General features: G+C 40.4%; 1 protein-coding gene across 14 annotated transcripts in view; it reads left to right on the top strand.

The window, feature by feature from the left end:
* Window positions 1-17,322, top strand: part of LOC141072913 (scavenger receptor cysteine-rich domain-containing protein DMBT1-like) — a 490,185-nt gene that overhangs the window by 253,435 nt on the left and 219,428 nt on the right. For 11 of the 14 annotated variants that reach the window (XM_073560164.1, XM_073560162.1, XM_073560161.1 and 8 more), the window contains 3 exons: window positions 13,966-13,986; window positions 14,618-14,638; window positions 15,878-15,898. The exons of 1 other annotated variant lie outside the window; for it this stretch is intronic. In XM_073560164.1, the coding sequence (XP_073416265.1) occupies window positions 13,966-13,986; window positions 14,618-14,638; window positions 15,878-15,898 (63 nt within the window). The remainder of the gene's footprint in view (window positions 1-13,965; window positions 13,987-14,617; window positions 14,639-15,877; window positions 15,899-17,322) is intronic. 2 more of the 14 variants (XM_073560166.1, XM_073560159.1) reach the window with 1 other exon arrangement.

Below are 17,322 nucleotides of genomic sequence, written 5' to 3'. Positions count from 1 at the left end.
CATTAGTTTCTAAATGAAACACAGATAATAGATAACCGATAATATATACCGTATATTATATACACTTCTAAAAAAAATAAAGGGAAAACTTAAACAACACAATGTAACTGCAAGGCAAGTTGTCCAGTTATGAAGTAACACCAATGGTGAATCAATTTCTCCTGCTGTTGTGCAAATGAAACAGATAACAGGTAGAAAAGATAGGCAATTAGCAAGACAACCCTTATAAAGGAGTGGTTCTGCAGGGGGTAATCACTGACAATTTCGCTGTTCTATGTCTCTTTTTGGCTGTTTTTTGGTCACTTTTGCATTCTGACATTGCTCTCAACACTAGAGGTACACAACAGTAGCATGAGACGGTGTCTACAACCCACAGAAATTGCTCAGGTAGTGCAGCTCATCTAGGATGGCACATCCATGGGAGCTGTAGCAACAATGGCAGCTGTGTCTCTCAGCACAGTGTCCAGAACATAGAACAGATACCAGGAGGCAGGCCAGTACACCAGAAGACATGGAGGGAGCTATAGGTGGGCAACAACCTAGCAGTAATACCACTACCTCCTCCTTTTACAAGGAGGAACAGGAAGAGCAGGGTCAGAACCCTGCAAAATGACCTCTAGCTGGCCACTAACATCCATGTGTTTGCTCAAACTGTCATAAAAAGACTTCATTAGAGTGGTATGAGGATTAGTGATGGGCGAGCACTAAAATGCTTAGACGCTCGCGGCTCGGGTCGAGCATATTGAAATGCTCAGGTGCTCGACCCGAGCAACGAGCTCAGTTTAAGTCTAAGGGAAACCCGAGCATTTTTGGCGCATACCCCCAGGGGTCTTTTTAGGGTCTAAAAACGTCAGAAATCGAAGGGAACGGTGCTCAGATGGCATGGGAACATCATAGGGAAGACTTCTGGAAGCATTTCTGACTCCCAGGTCACTGCTGTGATCAATGTTGTCACAGTCTTACGCCACTTTTACAGGCGCACAATAAAACATACAAAAACGAAGCCAAAATGGATTTTCCTGGGAAATAGGTTAAGGAACATCCATTCCAGGGTAATGATTTGTATGTAAGGCAAAATAAATAACCCAAACCAAAAATGATCCTCCACCACTTGGGATATGTTCACACTTAGCGTTTTTGAACCCGATTTTCAACTTTAGCATTGCTTTCAACCAAGACAAATGTATTCACTGGGAAAAGTCATTTTAAAATTTTACAATCTTATCTGGCCATGTGATGTGTGACACATCATCTGACACATCCTGTTTAATTTATGATGGAGGGACTCCGAAAGCCACAAAGCTTATTTTTATAGGGCCATCAGGTGGCCTTCACTTTTCTTAACGGGCCAGCAGTCGGTCCTCACTATTCTTAGAAAGCCATCAGCCGGCTATGCTTTGTTGTTCCCATTATTAAACAGAGAGTCTCTTATTATTGCCTATGCAGTGAGTGGCAGGGCTGCCCAAATTTGGATGCACCCCAATAACTCTGAACAGACATCCTAGATGGCCACATGAAAATAAAGTTCTCATTATTATTGATTTAGTACTCCTATAGTGTTTGCCCATGAAATAAATGGAAGGCCTGCTCCAAATTTGGACGCACCCCAATAACCCTTTGAACAGATGCCCTGGATGGCCACATGAAACCAAAGTTCCCATTATTATTCATTTGGTACTCCCATACTGTTTGCCTGTGCATTGATTGCAAGGACAAAGATAAGCGCACCCCAATAACCCTTTCAACCAACATACTGGATGACCACCTGAAAGCATTGTTCCCATTACACAGGTCTGCAAAAAAAATTTTCTCAAGAGCTGTTTTGGTTATTCCACATAATCTTTATGTTTTTGAGTGCGCTGAATCCGAAAATGACCTCAGTTTTGTCATAGGACATCACGTTTTCTGACAATTTAAGTAACTATGTTAAATAAGACAATACCTCAAAATAAATGAAAATAGACTCATAAAATTATTTTTTTATTACAAATGTTTCATGAAAATCATTTTTTTAAATGCAATGAGCTCACTAACACACACTAAAATCGATTCTACTTCCCTGTGAGGCATCTCTTAGTACATTTACGCTTGTGAGTAGCATCTGTAATGTCTCTCTGAAGTGTCCAACAGTAGTCTGCCATCATTGTAATGCTCCATCTTCCCTGGTATCTTCTTTCCATCTCTTTAATGTCCTGGTGGAATCATTCACCTTGCTCTTCACTCACAGCTCCCAAATTTTCAGGAAAGTTGTCAAGGTGGGAATGGAGGAAATGCACTTTCAAACTCATCAGGCAACCTAAAGCTTGAAATGCTTTCTGCATTCGTCCGACGATTTTTTTGTTGTCAGGGTCTTTGTTATTGCCTAAAAATTTCTCTACGACCTCTTTAAATGCAATCCACCCTTCTTTTTGAGGATGCGTCATGGTATTGATAAACTCTTGATCAGCTATAAGCCTTCTAATGTCTGGTCCAACGAACACACCTTCCTTCAATTTTGCCTCCAAGAGGCCTGGAAACTTGGTGACCAAGTATTTGAAGCATTCTCCATCTTTTGGAAGTGATTTTACAAATTGCTTCATCAATCCCAATTTGATGTGGAGAGGTGGTAGAAGAACTTTATGGGGAGGAACCAAAGTTTCTCGGAGGATATTTTTTTCACCAACTGTGAGCACCCTCAGCTGCCAATTCTTCTTGGTCCAGTGATTTTGTCGGTGTCGACTGTCCCATAGACACCGAAAACAAGGGTATTTGGTATACCCAGCTTGTTGCCCGAGCAGCATGCACAAGACTTTCAAATCCCCGCACACTTGCCAACCGTGGTCTTCATATTTAAGTTTATGAAGAACCAATTCCAAGTTCTCGTAGGATTCCTTGAGTTGTACGGAATGACCTACAGGGATGGAAGCATAAAAACCGCCGTTGTGGAGTAAAACTGCTTTGAGACTTCTTTTTGAAGAATCTATAAAAAGACGCCATTGCGCTGAATCATATTGGATTTTGAATTGACCCATCAAACCTTCGACATCGATGCAATAAACCAACTTATCTTCCTGGGCAAAGTAAGGAACGAACTAGTCTTCACGATGTCTGAACCGTGAAAAAGACACTCCTGGCAACAATAAATTCTTGCTTTTGAGCCTTGATCCAAGTAACTCAGCGGCATCTTTGGGAAGATTCAAGTCTCTTACCAAATCATTCATCTCCTTCTGGGAAAACAATTTTGGTCTTGTATCATCTTCAAAGTCAGAACTTGATTCATCATCTGGTTCAGGTATGACTCCACCTTCATTGGAGCTAGTTATCTCTTCCAAGGTAGCAGGGGCCTTGGGTACTCGTATATCTGTGCCATGGGGGATGGGACGAATTGCTGAGTGAATATTGGGGTATGAAATGGAATGCTTCCATTTTGAATTATACCCTTTCACATCGCATGAACAATAGTAACAATCGTCACTATGGTTCTTTTGCTCTCGCCATACCATAGGAATCCCATAACGGAAAGCATTTTTCTTACCTTTGAACCAATTTCGGAGGTCTTCAACACACCATTTGCACACTTTATGAGGCGCCCAAGCTTTATCTTGATCTCCAAGCTTTAGTCCGAAATATTCAAAGAATATTTTTTTCACAAAGTCTGTAATATTCAGCTGTTGCTTCAACACTGTATATTCACCACAAATGTAACAGAAACTGTCAGGCGAATTAATACACTTCCGCTGAGCCATAATGCTAATTTTGGAAAACATGGTTGAAAATGACGAGCTAACACGAACTGAGATTAAAAAGTGTGAACAGGTGAGAACCAAGATATAACAATTGAAACAAGCCCGGGCATGTCAGAGCCCACTCGTTCAGCTTGCAACATGTTGATGCTGGTTTCATTAGCTCACTCTGCAAGTTCTTTTCTTTGAAAGTTATATTTTTTTGGCATTGTATATCTTCAATGCATTGATGTGAATTAATTAATAATAATTTTGACTTTCAAAACCCTAAGATAAAAAAAAGCAAAAATTGAGAAAAATTTACTAAATTTGAAGAGAATTTTGCATTTTGTGGCAAATCCTGATGTCCAGGATTTTTTTCAATATTTTTTTCGTTTTCAGCACACCAAAATACATGGAAATTAGATGAAAATAATCAAACAGCTTTTTAGTCGTGGACCTGTGTTATTAGTAATTTGGTACTCCCATACTGTTTGGCTATGTAGTGAATTGTTGAGCCTGAAGAACCTGCATTGGAGAATTGCAATGTTGAGGCTGAAGACCCGGCTGTGGAGCACTTCAGTGTTGAACCTGAGGAACCTGCATTGGAGAATTGCAATGTTGAGGCTGAAGACCCGGCTGTGGAGCACTTCAGTGTTGAACCTGAAGAACCTGCATTGGAGAATTGCAGTGTTGAGAATGAAGACCCAGCAGGGGATAATGTCAGTATTGAGGCTGGAAAACCTGCAGTGGAGAATTGCAATGTTGAGGCTGAAGACCTGGCAGTGGAGCATTGCAGTGTTGAGCCTGAAGAACAAGCAGTGGAGAATTGCAGTGTTGAGCATGAAGACCTGGAAGTGGAGAATGTCAGTGTTGAGGCTGGAAAACCTGAAGTGGAGCATTGCACTTTTGAGGTTGAAGACCCGGCAGTGGAACATTGCAGTGTTGAGCCTGAAGAACCAGCAGTGGAGAATTACAGTGTTGAGGCTGAAGAAACTGCAGTGGAGAATTTCAATGTTGAGGCTGAACATCTAGCAGTGGAGTATTACAGTGTTGAGCCTGAAGAACCAGCAGTGGAGAATTGCAGTGTTGAGGCTGAAGAAACTGCAGTGGATAATTTCAGTGTTGAGGCTGAAGACCCAGCAGTGGAGCATTGTAGTGTTGAGGCTGAACACCTGGCAGTGGAGCATTGCAGTGCTGAGCCTGACAAACCAGCAGTGGAGAATTGCAGTGTTGAGGCTGAAGAAACTGCAGTGTAGAATTGCACTGTTGAGGCTGAAAACCCGGCATTGCAGTATTGAGCCTGAAGAAGCAGCAGTGGAAAATTGCAGTGTTGAGGCTGAAGAACCTGCATTGGTGAATTGCAGTGGTGAGCCAGAAGAACCTGTAGTGGTCAGTTGCAGTGTTGAGCCTGAAGACCCGGCAGTGGAGCATTGCAGTGTTGAGCCTGAAGATCTGCCAGTGGAGCATTGCAGTATTGAGCCTGAAGAACCAGCAGTAGAGAATTGCAGTGTTGAGGCTAAAGAAACTGCAGTGGAGAATTGCAATGTTGAGGCTGAAGACCCGGAAGTGGAGCAATGCAGTGTTGAGGCTTTACACCCGCCAGTGGTGCATTGCAGTGTTAAGCCTGATGGACCAGCAGGGGAGAATTGCAGTGTTGAGGTTGAAGACCCAGCAGTGGAGCATTGTATTGTTGCACCTGAAAAACCAGCAGTGGTGAATTGCAGTGGTGAGCCTGAAGACCCGGCAGTGGAGCATTGCAGTGTTTTTCAGACTAAAGAACCAACAGTGGAGTATTGCAGTGTTGAGGCTGAACACCCTGCAGTGGAGCATTGCAGTGGTGAGCCTGAAGTACCAGCAGTGGAGAATTGCAGTGGTGAGCCTAAAGAACTTGTAGTGGACAATTGCAGTGTTGAACCTGAAGACCCGGCAGTGGAGCATTGCAGTGTTGAGGCTGAAGGACCAGCAGTGGAGAATTTCAGTGTTGAGGCTGAAGAACTGGCTGTGGAGAATTGCATTGTTGAAGCTGACCAACCAACAAAGTTCACATTATTAAGAAGTGGGTCTCCCATACTGTTTGCCTATGCAGTGAATGCAAGGCCTACCACAAATTTGGATGCACTCCAATACCCCTTGGAAGAGAAGTAAAGGATGTCTTCCTAAAAATCTCTTTCCATTACAAAGTAGCAGGTCTCCTATACTTGTAATGCCCACACAGTAAGTGTATGGGCTGTCAAACATTTCCCTCTGGGGGGTACACAGCAACATACTGTCTAATTTTTTTTATGGACTTCATAAACACCCTTTAAAACATTAACATGGGTGTTGTATCACTGACCTCGGTCACCCTAGTGATCTAGTCGTGGTGGATGAAGAGACGTGGAGGAGGGCCTCCTAAAAATCTCTTCCCATTACAAAGGAGCTGATCTCATATACAGTAAGGGTATGGGCTGACAAACATTTCTCCCTGGGGGTATACAGCAACATACTGTCTAAAAAATTTTTTTTACGGGCATCATAAACACCCTTTACAACAATCATGTTGGTGTTGCATCACGGACCATGGTCAGCCTGGTGATATAGTGGTGGTGGATGATGAGGATGAGGAGAAGGAGGAGAACCACAGCAAATAGGCCAAATCAGGAAGCATATACCCATGTGTGGGTGTGAAGAGGTGCATGGGAATAGACCTCCCAAAAAAACACTGGATTGAACTTTATATTACGCTGCTATCATTCGGTGGTGTAGAGAAGTCTCCCCCAATCCAGCCTGTGTTCATTTTTATAAGAGTCAGCCTGTCAGCATTTTCAGTTGACAGGCAGATGCGCTTATCAGTTATAATTCCACCAGTGGCACTAAAAACCAGCTCTGACAAAACGCTAGCGGCAAGGCAGGCCAGGACCTCCAAGGCATAGAGAGCCAGTTCATGCCATGTGACCAACTTGGATACCAATAATTATAAGACACAGAGGAGTTACGGAGGACAGAAAAAATACAGGGAAAAACGGAATGTCTCACCATGTCAATGTGCCTGGTAGCCTTCAATTTGCCAGCAGCGATCCAAAGAATTCTGTCTGATCGTCGGATCACAATGAGAGGAAGAAAAAAGTTGTCGGATCACACAGCTGAATAATCAAAAACAATTCTTCTTTATTTCACACCATCATAAAAATGTGTAGATATATCCACAAATAGTCATTCTATGACAGAGGGCTGATAGCCAGAAACTCGTCAGAAGGTGACTGTTTTTGTGGATATATCTACACATTTTTATGATGGTGTGAAATAAAGAAGAATTGTTTTTGATTATACAGCTGTGTGATCCGACAACTTTTTTCTTCCTCTCGAATTACAGAGGACATTGGTACGGTCAGCAAGGTACTCCCTCAGCATCTCCCAAAAGTTTCCACTCCTTGTGAGAGTACCCTGCACCTCAGGGCCAGTGCGATGGGAGGGTCTGAGAAAACTCTCTCAGAACTTTGCCAGTGTTTCCCTGCCTCTGCTGGATTGGACTTGTGTCTCTCTCACCTGTACTCCTTGGTTTTCCGATGAACTGTGACCTCTGTGGCCACCGTTTTCAGAAGGGAATTTTTAAATAATTCCACAATAAGGGCCCTCTGGTACTGCACCATTTTCATACAACTGTCTGCCTCTACAATAAGAGATATAAAGTTTTCTTTGTAGCGTGGGTCTAGAAGTGTCACCAACCAGTAATGACTGTCACCCAAAATTTGGAGAATGCGATGATCACGTGAAAGGCAGTGTAACATAAACTCAGCCATGCATGCCAGACTGCTAAAAGGCAAGACTTTCATGTCCTCACAAAGAGGACAGGAAGATCGAGTGAGAAGATGTGGGTGTTTTGTTGTGGCAAAATTTCAGCTTGCCCATGATCTCGACTTCGGCCTCTGTATGCACCATCACCATCACGTCCACTTCCCCATCCCTTGCCACGCGCCTTGCCCATTTTAAATGGAGTAGAATATTTTCCACGTTCACTACAATTGGCTGAATTTGGAGCAAACTTATATGTGATCCGTGTGCGGGAAAACCACAATTTAAAATATCTGGCCTGTAGGTAACTTTTTTTTCAGCAAACTGAATAACTCAATAACTAGGCTAAGACACAGCAAAAACAGTTTAATGAAGCCCAAAAAATGCCACAATTTTTAGCCCACTGATAGATGAGGCATTTGATGGAGATACCAAAATTTAAAATATCTGGCCTGTTTTGTTTTTTTCCACAGCAAAATAGTGTCAATAAGTAGGCTCAGATACAGCAAAAACAGTTCAATGGAGCCCTCAAATGCCACAATTTTTACCCACAGAAAGGAGAGGTGTGTGATGGAGTTCCTCTACTTTTAAATATCTGGCCTGTATTTTTTTTGCCAGCAAACTGGTGTCAATAACTAGGCTAAGACACCGCAAATAAAAATTCAACGGAGGGCTGAAATGGCACTATATTTAGCGCAATAATATGTGATGCCTGTGATGCAGATACCGCACTTTAAAATATCTGGTCTGTATTTTTTTCTAGCAGCAAAATGGTGTCAATAACTAGGCTAACACACTATAAGAAAAATTCATTGGAGGCCTGAAATGACACCATTTTGAGAACAATGAAGTGCGATCCATGTAGCAGACAAAGCCCAGTGTAAAATATCTGCCCTGTAGGTAAATATTTTTTTTCAGGAAACTGGTGCCAAGAACTTGTATAAGAGACTCCAACAAAATGTTACAGTACCACGAAAATGTGATTGCTGTGACGGCAAAACTCCTGTTAAAAATAGCTGGATTTTAACGCTGTACTATGGAAAGGATCTGGCTGTATTCTGCAGTGCCCACAAGCAAATGGAGAATAAAAAAAACTGTGTGCTCTGGATTGCTTTTGAATAAAATAATCAGGATTAAGATGCAAAAAAATATTCCTGGCCACTGATACCTGGGGCTATGTATATACGGTCAATATCTGTAATAGGCAGCAACAGCAGACAGCAATGGAATGGACCCTCTTGCTGTATGCAATGAAGTATGCCACATACAATGCCTGCCTGCCTAGCACTGATATCTATATACCCACATGCACTGCCTGCATGCCTAGTACTGATATCTAAAGATCCACATAAACCGCCTGCATACCTAGCAATGATATCTATATACCCCATAATTAGTCCTTAGAAGGACTGTTGGTTTAGCTTGATTTGTGTATTTAATAATAGTCTTCCCACACTAACTTATACACCACCTATTCTGTCCCTATCTCTACAGAAACTCTCCCTACACTGGCAATTCCAGAGCAGACTGTGTCGAGCAGGGCGGCACCAGGTCTGATATAGAGACCTGATGATGCTCTGCGGCCCGCCAATCACTGTACTGCCACAACCAACATGGTTGCGGCATTACAGTGTGCGGCAGACAGTAACTGCATGTTGATTGGTGCTCTAAAGAGTGCCCAACATGCAGAGCGGTGACCCAAGCTCCCGCCGAGCAACCACGGAAATGCTCACCGAGTATCGCGAGCACTGCGATACTCAGGTGAGCACCGTGCATTACCGAGCATGGTCACTCATCACTAATGAGGATCTGACGTCCACATGTGGGTGTTGTGCTTACAGCTCAAAACTGTGCATTTGCCAGAGAACACTAAGATTGACAGATTTGACATTAGCACTCTCTGCTCTTCACAGATGAAAGCAGATTCACACTGAGCACATGTGACAGACGTGACAGAGTCTGGAGATGCCATAGAGAATGTTCTGCTGCCTGCAACATCCTCCAGCATGACCAGTTTGACAGTGGGTCAGTAATTTGGAGAGCCTCCATATGTTAGCAAGAGGTAGCATGACTGCCATTAGGTACCAGGATGAGATCCTTAGACCCATTGTGAGACCACATGCAGTTGCATTGGGCCCTGGTTTCCTTCTGATGCATGACAATGCTGGGCTTCATATGGCTTAAATGAGTCAGCAGTTCCTGCATGATGAAGCTATGGACTGGTCTGCCGGTTCCCCAGACCTGAATCCAATCGAGCTTCAATGCTTTAATCCAGGTCTGGGAAGAGAACCCTCAGGAGAACATCCACCTCCTCATCAGGAGAATGCCCAGGCATTGTAGGGAGGTCATACAGACACATGGAGGCAACACACACTACTTAGCATCATTTCCTTGTCTTGAGGCATTTCCACTGAAGTTGGATCAGCCAGTTGGATAATTTGATTTTCCACTTTGATTTTGAGTATCATTCCAAATCCAGACCTCCATGGAATATTCATTTTGATTTACATTGATTATTTTTATATTTAATGGTTCTCCATGCATTCCACTATGTAATGAATACAGATTTGCAACTTGAATATTTAATTCAGTGATATCTAAGATGTGGTATTTTAGTGTTCCCTTTATTTTATTTTTTTAGCAGTACTGAGAAATTTATTTTGCTAAATTTTTATAACTTTTTAGACCTTGTTTGACATAAGAATTAGGGCTCATTCAGATGACACTTTCTCTTGTATGAGTGCTTGGTTATTCATGGATAGCACTCGTGCCTATGATATTCTATGGGGTAGTTCACATATCTGATTTTTTTCTTCAGACCAAGACTCGCATGCTCGTTTCAAGTAATGAGTATAATGGGAGTCACTAAGGAAAATTAGCTTTTTTCTGGCATACCCTACAAATAGGTCTGGGGGGCAGTAAAAATTTTCAAATGGACGGGAATAGTGCTGAATGGAAGGAGAACAGCACGTGGAAGACACCTGGAAGCATTTCTGACTCCCAGTTGACTGCTGAGAAAAATGTTGGCACACTTTTACTCCACTTTAAGGAGTGATAATAAGACATTCCAAACGGAGGGGAAATTGCATTTTACAGGAAAAAATGTGAAGAAACATTTTTTCCTGTATAATGACTTGCATATAAGGGAAAATGTAAAAAGGATTAAAAAAAAAATATATATATATATATATATATATATAATATGTCAACCAAAATAGGTTTTTTTATTAAAAAATAGGAAATTTCAGTGTAATTTATGAAGGTAGCAAGAACTGCCAAAATTGAGTGACTCAGAAACACCCTGTATTTGACATAAAGTAGAGGCTCATGAACATTGTGTTTAAATTGTCATATATTGGTACTCTTAGACTCATAAAGGCTATGCATTTTTGAGGGTTATAGACCAAAGAAATGTACTCCAGGCCACGGACTAGTCTATGGATGAGCAATATAATATCAAAAAATGTTGAGCAAGTTTTATGAGGGTTAATGAAGTGAACTAAAGACCAGAGCATGAATAGTCTATGGGGAGCAATATAATGCCAATACATTTCTAAACACATTTTTTGAGGCTTATATAGCAACAAAATGTATCCAAGAAGATGTAATACCCTATGGGTGAGCTATATAATACTGATACATTTTGAACAAGTTTTTTGAGGGTTAAATAGCAACAAAATATACCCAAAAACATAATACTGTATGACTGAGAATTGTAACCCAGCAAAATGTTTTTTACTTTTTTGAGTGTTATATATCACAAAAATGTATCCCAGAACATGGAATAGTGTGTGGGTAAGGAATGTGACAAGCAAAATTGGCACCAAAATGTGACAGAAGCACATAATGCTTTATGGATGAGTAATCTAATCCTGAAATATTTTTCTACGTGTTTTATAAGTTTTACATACCATCAAAATACAAGAAAAACAGTGTTTAACTGTATGGATAAGTCATTGAATCCATTAAAAAGTTTTCAACGAAAATATTTTGATGAGATGAGGCTGGGCTTGCTACAGTCTCTCTGTGGTACACATGTCAGACAGCCATGCCCACTCTTCAGTTATTATGTGTGAAGGCTGACCAGAACACCGATGGGTGTGTTGGAGCTGGTGCAAAACCACTGGCCTCTTCTGCTCACAAAGCCTTGCCAGCATGTGCAGTGTGGACGGTGTGGTGACATTGTACGCCAGTCGGTGAGCTGGCACTTGCAGCAGTGCCAGAGCAGCATCAGCTGTAGCCAACTTTTGAAAGTGGGCACTGACGTGGCATACCTTGACAAGAAGCTCTGGCACATCTGGGTATGATTTCAGAAACTGCTGAAGTACTAAGTGGAGAACATGTGCCAAGCAAAGATTTTGTATGAGCTTGCCAAGCTTCATAGCCGCCACTAGGTTTTGCCCATTATCACACACAGCGATGCCTAGTTGGAGGTTTACAACACACACAGAGGATGCAATGGGGGGAACGACCTTTTCTCTTAATTTCATAAACCAGATGGTATATATTAAACTGAGACTCCCCCCACACTATATAGTACTTCTAAAGGACAGTCATAAGAACTAAACATATTAAACCTAGCAAAAAACAATGACCATATGTCCTATGCATAAAATTATTTATTTTATTAATTATTCAATAAAAAGACAGGATTTTTTTAAAGCACTTTTTGCAAAGCATCAATGTAAACATATAAAATTTAATAGCAAGTACATGAAAAAAAGGGGGGCAATACTATCCAGTATATAAAATCACATCCATAATAGGAACCATGCTGGAAAAATAACCACACGTGTACAGTGTTTTATTTGTTAAACATAAATTGTGTGAAATAATTATTACCCTAAAAAATAATTCTTTTTGTCACTTAGTGCAATTAATAAAAAATATATAAATATTAGCCAAAGCATGATGAACGTGCAATGTAATAAACGACCAGCAAAAGTCTCAATTAAAAGTGCAAATAAGTGCAATATACTAACCAACCAGCAGGTGTCTCCATAAAGGCATGTAATATAAAGTTTACCAGTTATAACACCTACACCTATCCATATATATAAGTACCTAGGTGAGACATATCCTGGCTCAGGACAAGTAGAAAAGGCCCGCAGCATAAAGCTCAGAAATATCAAAGTGTCAAAATATTGATCTTGTATGAGATTATAACTTACAGGCTGTAATGCTTCTGCTCACCTGGGATAGCCGCCCCTCCCCAACGCGCATTTCGGCCTGTTGCCTTCGTCAGTGATATTAAATATTATATGTTTACATTGATGCTTTGCAAAAAATGTTTTTAAAAAAATCCTGTCTTTTTATTGAATAATTAATAAAAGAAATAATTTTATGCATAGGACATATGGTCATTGTTTTTTGTTAAGTTTATTATGTGTAGTTGGAGGTTCAGTAGTAAGTACCACAGGTCTGTCTGGTGTGTAATTCTTTAAGCAACTCTGCCGCATAGACAAATTAGCTTCAGCAAAGCTTTTTGCCTCTTCGTTGAGGCAGTGCTGCAGAGCTTCCAGCTTCTGGCTGATGTGGTCGACGTGCTCTGAGATAGCACATCACAGATGAGAAGGAGCACGAGGGAGTGCAGGAACTGCTGAAGGAGGTGAGTCTTCTCTTTATGGTAGATTTGGATATTGATACGCCTACCTCCTGGAGAGTGTTGTTCACTTGGTTGGCTGTTGTGAAGGAGTTTCTCTTCACCATGGAGATTATTCTGCGATCATCCACCACTGTTGTCTTCCGTGGGCGCTCAGATCTTTTTGCATTGATGAGTTCACCAGTGCTTTCTTTCTTTCTCAGCATGTACCAAACTGTAGATTTTGCCACTCCTAATGTTGTAGCAATTTCTCGGATGGGTTTTTTCTGTTTTTGCAGCCTAAGGATGGCTTGTTTCACCTGCATGGAGAGCTACTTTGACCGCATGTTTCCTTCACAGCAAAACCTCCCAAATACAAGCACCACACCTCAAATCAACGCCAGGCCTTTTATCTGCTTAATTGAGAATGACATAACGAAGGGATTGCCCACACCTGTCCATGAAATAGCCTTGGAGTCAATTGTCCAACTACTTTTGGTCCCTTTAAAAACAGGGTGGCACATGTTAAGGAGCTGAAACTCCTAAACCCTTCATCCAATGTTAATGTGGATACCCTCAAATGAAAGTCTGAACTTCAACTGCATCTGAATTGTTTTGTTTACAATTCATTGTGGTAATGTCTAGAACCAAAATTAGAAAAATGTTGTCTCTGTCCAAATATATATGGACCTAACTGTAGGTGAAGAAGCAATTTTTATAAGAGATCTTTTGGTTCAGTTGGACACTCCTTAAATTTTAGCACACATATTGAGGCCTAAGCCGTAAAAGTATGAGAAGCTTTGGTCTTATGCAGATGGTCAGGTGAATAGATAAAAAATAACAGAATATACATGAGTTTGTGTTAACTTTTAAATTCCATTCTAATTGAGCTTATTTTTATTTCTGCAGTTGAACCTTCCCCTACTCCAGGTAACATCAACTATTTATTTTTCTTGTTGAAACATTATAAAATTGAGCTGTTTAAGCCATCCAAAAATCAATTTTTCTACTTAGAGAACAGAACCAGGTTACCTAATTTCAAAGTGAACTTGGATTTGACAAAGCCAGTGGCTGTGCTGACAGTACATTGGAGATGGCACATGATAGTATACCTATAGCAAACTGGACAAGTTTTTGCCAATGTTCCAATCTGCTGAGATAGAAGTCCACAGGATTGGGTTTAGGGTATCTGCTGGAGAAAGGATATAGGTGGAAAAGCATTTTCAAAAAAATGATTCTTTTTAAAAGAAGTTTTTTATGTCTAAGAAAATTTTCAGCAAGCCTATCAGATAGCCAAATCATTATTAGAGTCTCAGCCACTTTTCAATAGTATCTATTGCAAGAAGCAGGTAAGACTATATTGAGCTTGTGACTGCAAAAATGAAAATCATATACGGTATGTGTGATAATGTGACCACCGCTAGAAGTAGTAGTAACAGTTTGAAAAGCTTTGCGCTCTAAGCAAGATGGTCAGATAAACGGATAAACAACAGCAGAAGAATTGTGAGTTTGCATTAACTTTTAAATTCTTTTCTAATTGAACTTACTTTCATTTCTGCAGTTGAACCTACAACTTTAGAAGGTAACATAAATAATATATTTTTTGTAACCTGAAATTAAACTGTAATGAACTGTTTACCTCATCCAAAAATTTCTTTATTTAGAGAACATAAACAGGTTTGCGATTTCAAAGTGAAGAAGAAAGGTCTCCTAACCAAGACGTCTCTGTATGCTGAATAGGGTACTTCTCCCAGCAGCAGTATAGTATACAGATACCACACTGGAAAAAGACAAGAGATGGGTGTGGGTGTCTAGTGGGTAGTGGCAACAGCAGCATTGTAAATATTAGGAAAGACCAGGCCAAGAGATGTCTGGCAGCGTAGGACAACCTCCAATACTCCTTGGCAGCTGTAGAACAGTATAGATGATATGATGGACAAGAAGTAGATGACCAGCTGGGCAGGAGTCGCCCACACTGTTGGCAGCAGAAAAGTGTAGAAGTCAAATAATAGGCAAGTAGACTGTATGTCTCATCATTGTCAGTATTGGTGAAATGAAAGTTGCCATCGATCCATGCTTAAGCTATTTGTACAAATGTAAACTTCTACACATTTCTAGAATGTGACCTGATCTGATTCGAAATCACAAAGCCAATGGGTGCAGTGGATAATCTCTCTGACAGCATAATGGAGTTGGCACTTAATAGTATGCCCATAGCAATTTAGAAGAGTTCTAGCGAATGTTCCAATCTGCTGAGTCCGAAGTCCATGCAATCGTAGTTCAGAGAAAGGTCACACGTGGAGAAACCATTTTCATAAAAGTGATTATTTGACGCAAAGACCTTTCTCTGTCTGCAGAAAACTTTATCAATATATATTGCTTATTTTGTGCCTATTTTATTGTTATCCTGGATTTAAGAGACAAAATAGAAATGTAACATTCTTTTTTAAATAAGTTGTGCATCAAGGAGAGTTTTGTCAAGACCTTCAGCTTTGCAAATCCTAACTAGATTCTCAGCCTCTCTTCAATAGAAACTATTAAACGAAGCAGGGGACACTGTAGTCGGCTTCTGACCACAAATATGCAAACCACATATCTGCGATCACATGTTAGGATTCGGCAAGCAGCAGTGCTTACTGAACATTTCCTCACGTGAACAACGACTTTAATGTTGGCGTGAGGCTTCAGTAGTAAAAGTTTGAGACACTTTGAACTTTTAGCCAGATTGTCAGGAAAATAGATGGATAAAGAAAGAGAAGAAATATGAGTCTGGGTTAACTTTTAAATTCTTTTCTAATTGAGCTTATTTTTATTTCTGCAGTTGAACCTTCCACGATTCCAGGTAACAAACTAAATATTTTTTAATTTTGCAACACTTTAAAATTTAATTTGTTTGAACTGTTCAAGGCAGCCAACCCCTCCATGATTCAGGTGAGTGGGTGGTTGTTCTCATCAGTAGAATGCACCTGTGCTGCTCCATCCTTTATCAGTGGGGGCCTGCTGCATCCTGCTAGTCCATTTGTCATTTGACAAGGTTTAGGTGAGGCTATTTTTCATGATGTGTTTTTTGAGTTTCTCTATGTTAGCTGTTTTGAACTGTTCAAGCCATCAAAAAATCATTTCTCAGCACTGGCAGCAGCAGAAATGTGTAAAGACAACGGACAGGCAAGCAGATGGCATGGCTGATCTAATCATTGGCATCCGCTGTGGGTGAATGAAAGTTGGCATTGATCCATGCCTGATTCATTTTTACAAATGTAAAATTATCCACACATGGAAGATAATCTGATCCGATTGAATGTGACAAGGCCATCGGCTGCATCGAAAACCCCCTGACATCACACTAGAAGTAGTGCATGATAGTATGACCATAGCAAACTGAACCAGATCAGGCCAATGTTCCAATCAGAAGTCCATGGGAACTGAGTTCACGGTATCTGCCAGAAAAAGGACATGAATAGAGAAGCAGAAGCTTTCTCTGTCTGCAGAAAACTAATATTATACTGGATTTAATAGAAATAAAATAGAAAAGTAATATTCCTTTTTTTAAAAAGTTGTCTATCCCTAAGGAAATTTTTTCAACCGCTACACCTTGCTAACGTCTCGACTACTTTTTAATAGAATCTTTTGAATGAAGCAGGTGAGGCACTAATTGGCTTTTGATCGCAAATATGCAAATCTCATATTTATGATCATATGACGACCGCTGCAACCAAAAAGTGGAGCCAAATCTTAGCATTGTGTAAACCCATATTCCGTTACAATTCAGAAAGCTGCAGACCTTGTTGGAAATTTCCTTAGCTAACCCCTTACTGCCAGCTGACGGAATAGTGAATTTTTTTCACCACTTAGATAAAAGAGAACCTAGACATGTTTGGTGTCTATGAACTCGTAATGACCTTGAGAATCATAATGGCAAGTCAGTTTTAGCATTTAGTGAACATGGTTAAAAAAAAAAAGAAAAACAATTATGGAATTGCACTTTTTTTTGCAATTTCAACGCATTTGGAATTTTTTTCCAGTTTTCCAGTACATGATATTGTAAAATGAATGATGCCTTTCAAAAGTACAACTCATCATGCAAAAGCAAACCATCACATGGCCATATTGATAGAAAAATAAAAAGTTATGGCCGTGGGAAGAAGGGGAGCAAGAAATGGAAAAACAAAAACGGAAACACCTGGTCCTTAAGGGGTTAAATATTTTTTTAATACAATTTTTGCGATGCATGAAAGGTAAATGGTCTATGAGAATAGCAAAGACATA

This window comes from Dendrobates tinctorius, unplaced genomic scaffold (genome assembly GCF_039654945.1).
Source record: "Dendrobates tinctorius isolate UK_male_01 unplaced genomic scaffold, ASM3965494v1 ptg000293l, whole genome shotgun sequence".
NCBI classification, from domain to species: domain Eukaryota; kingdom Metazoa; phylum Chordata; class Amphibia; order Anura; family Dendrobatidae; genus Dendrobates; species Dendrobates tinctorius.
The sequence above is the reverse complement of the archived record's forward strand: the minus strand, read 5'-3'. Positions and strand labels throughout refer to the sequence as shown.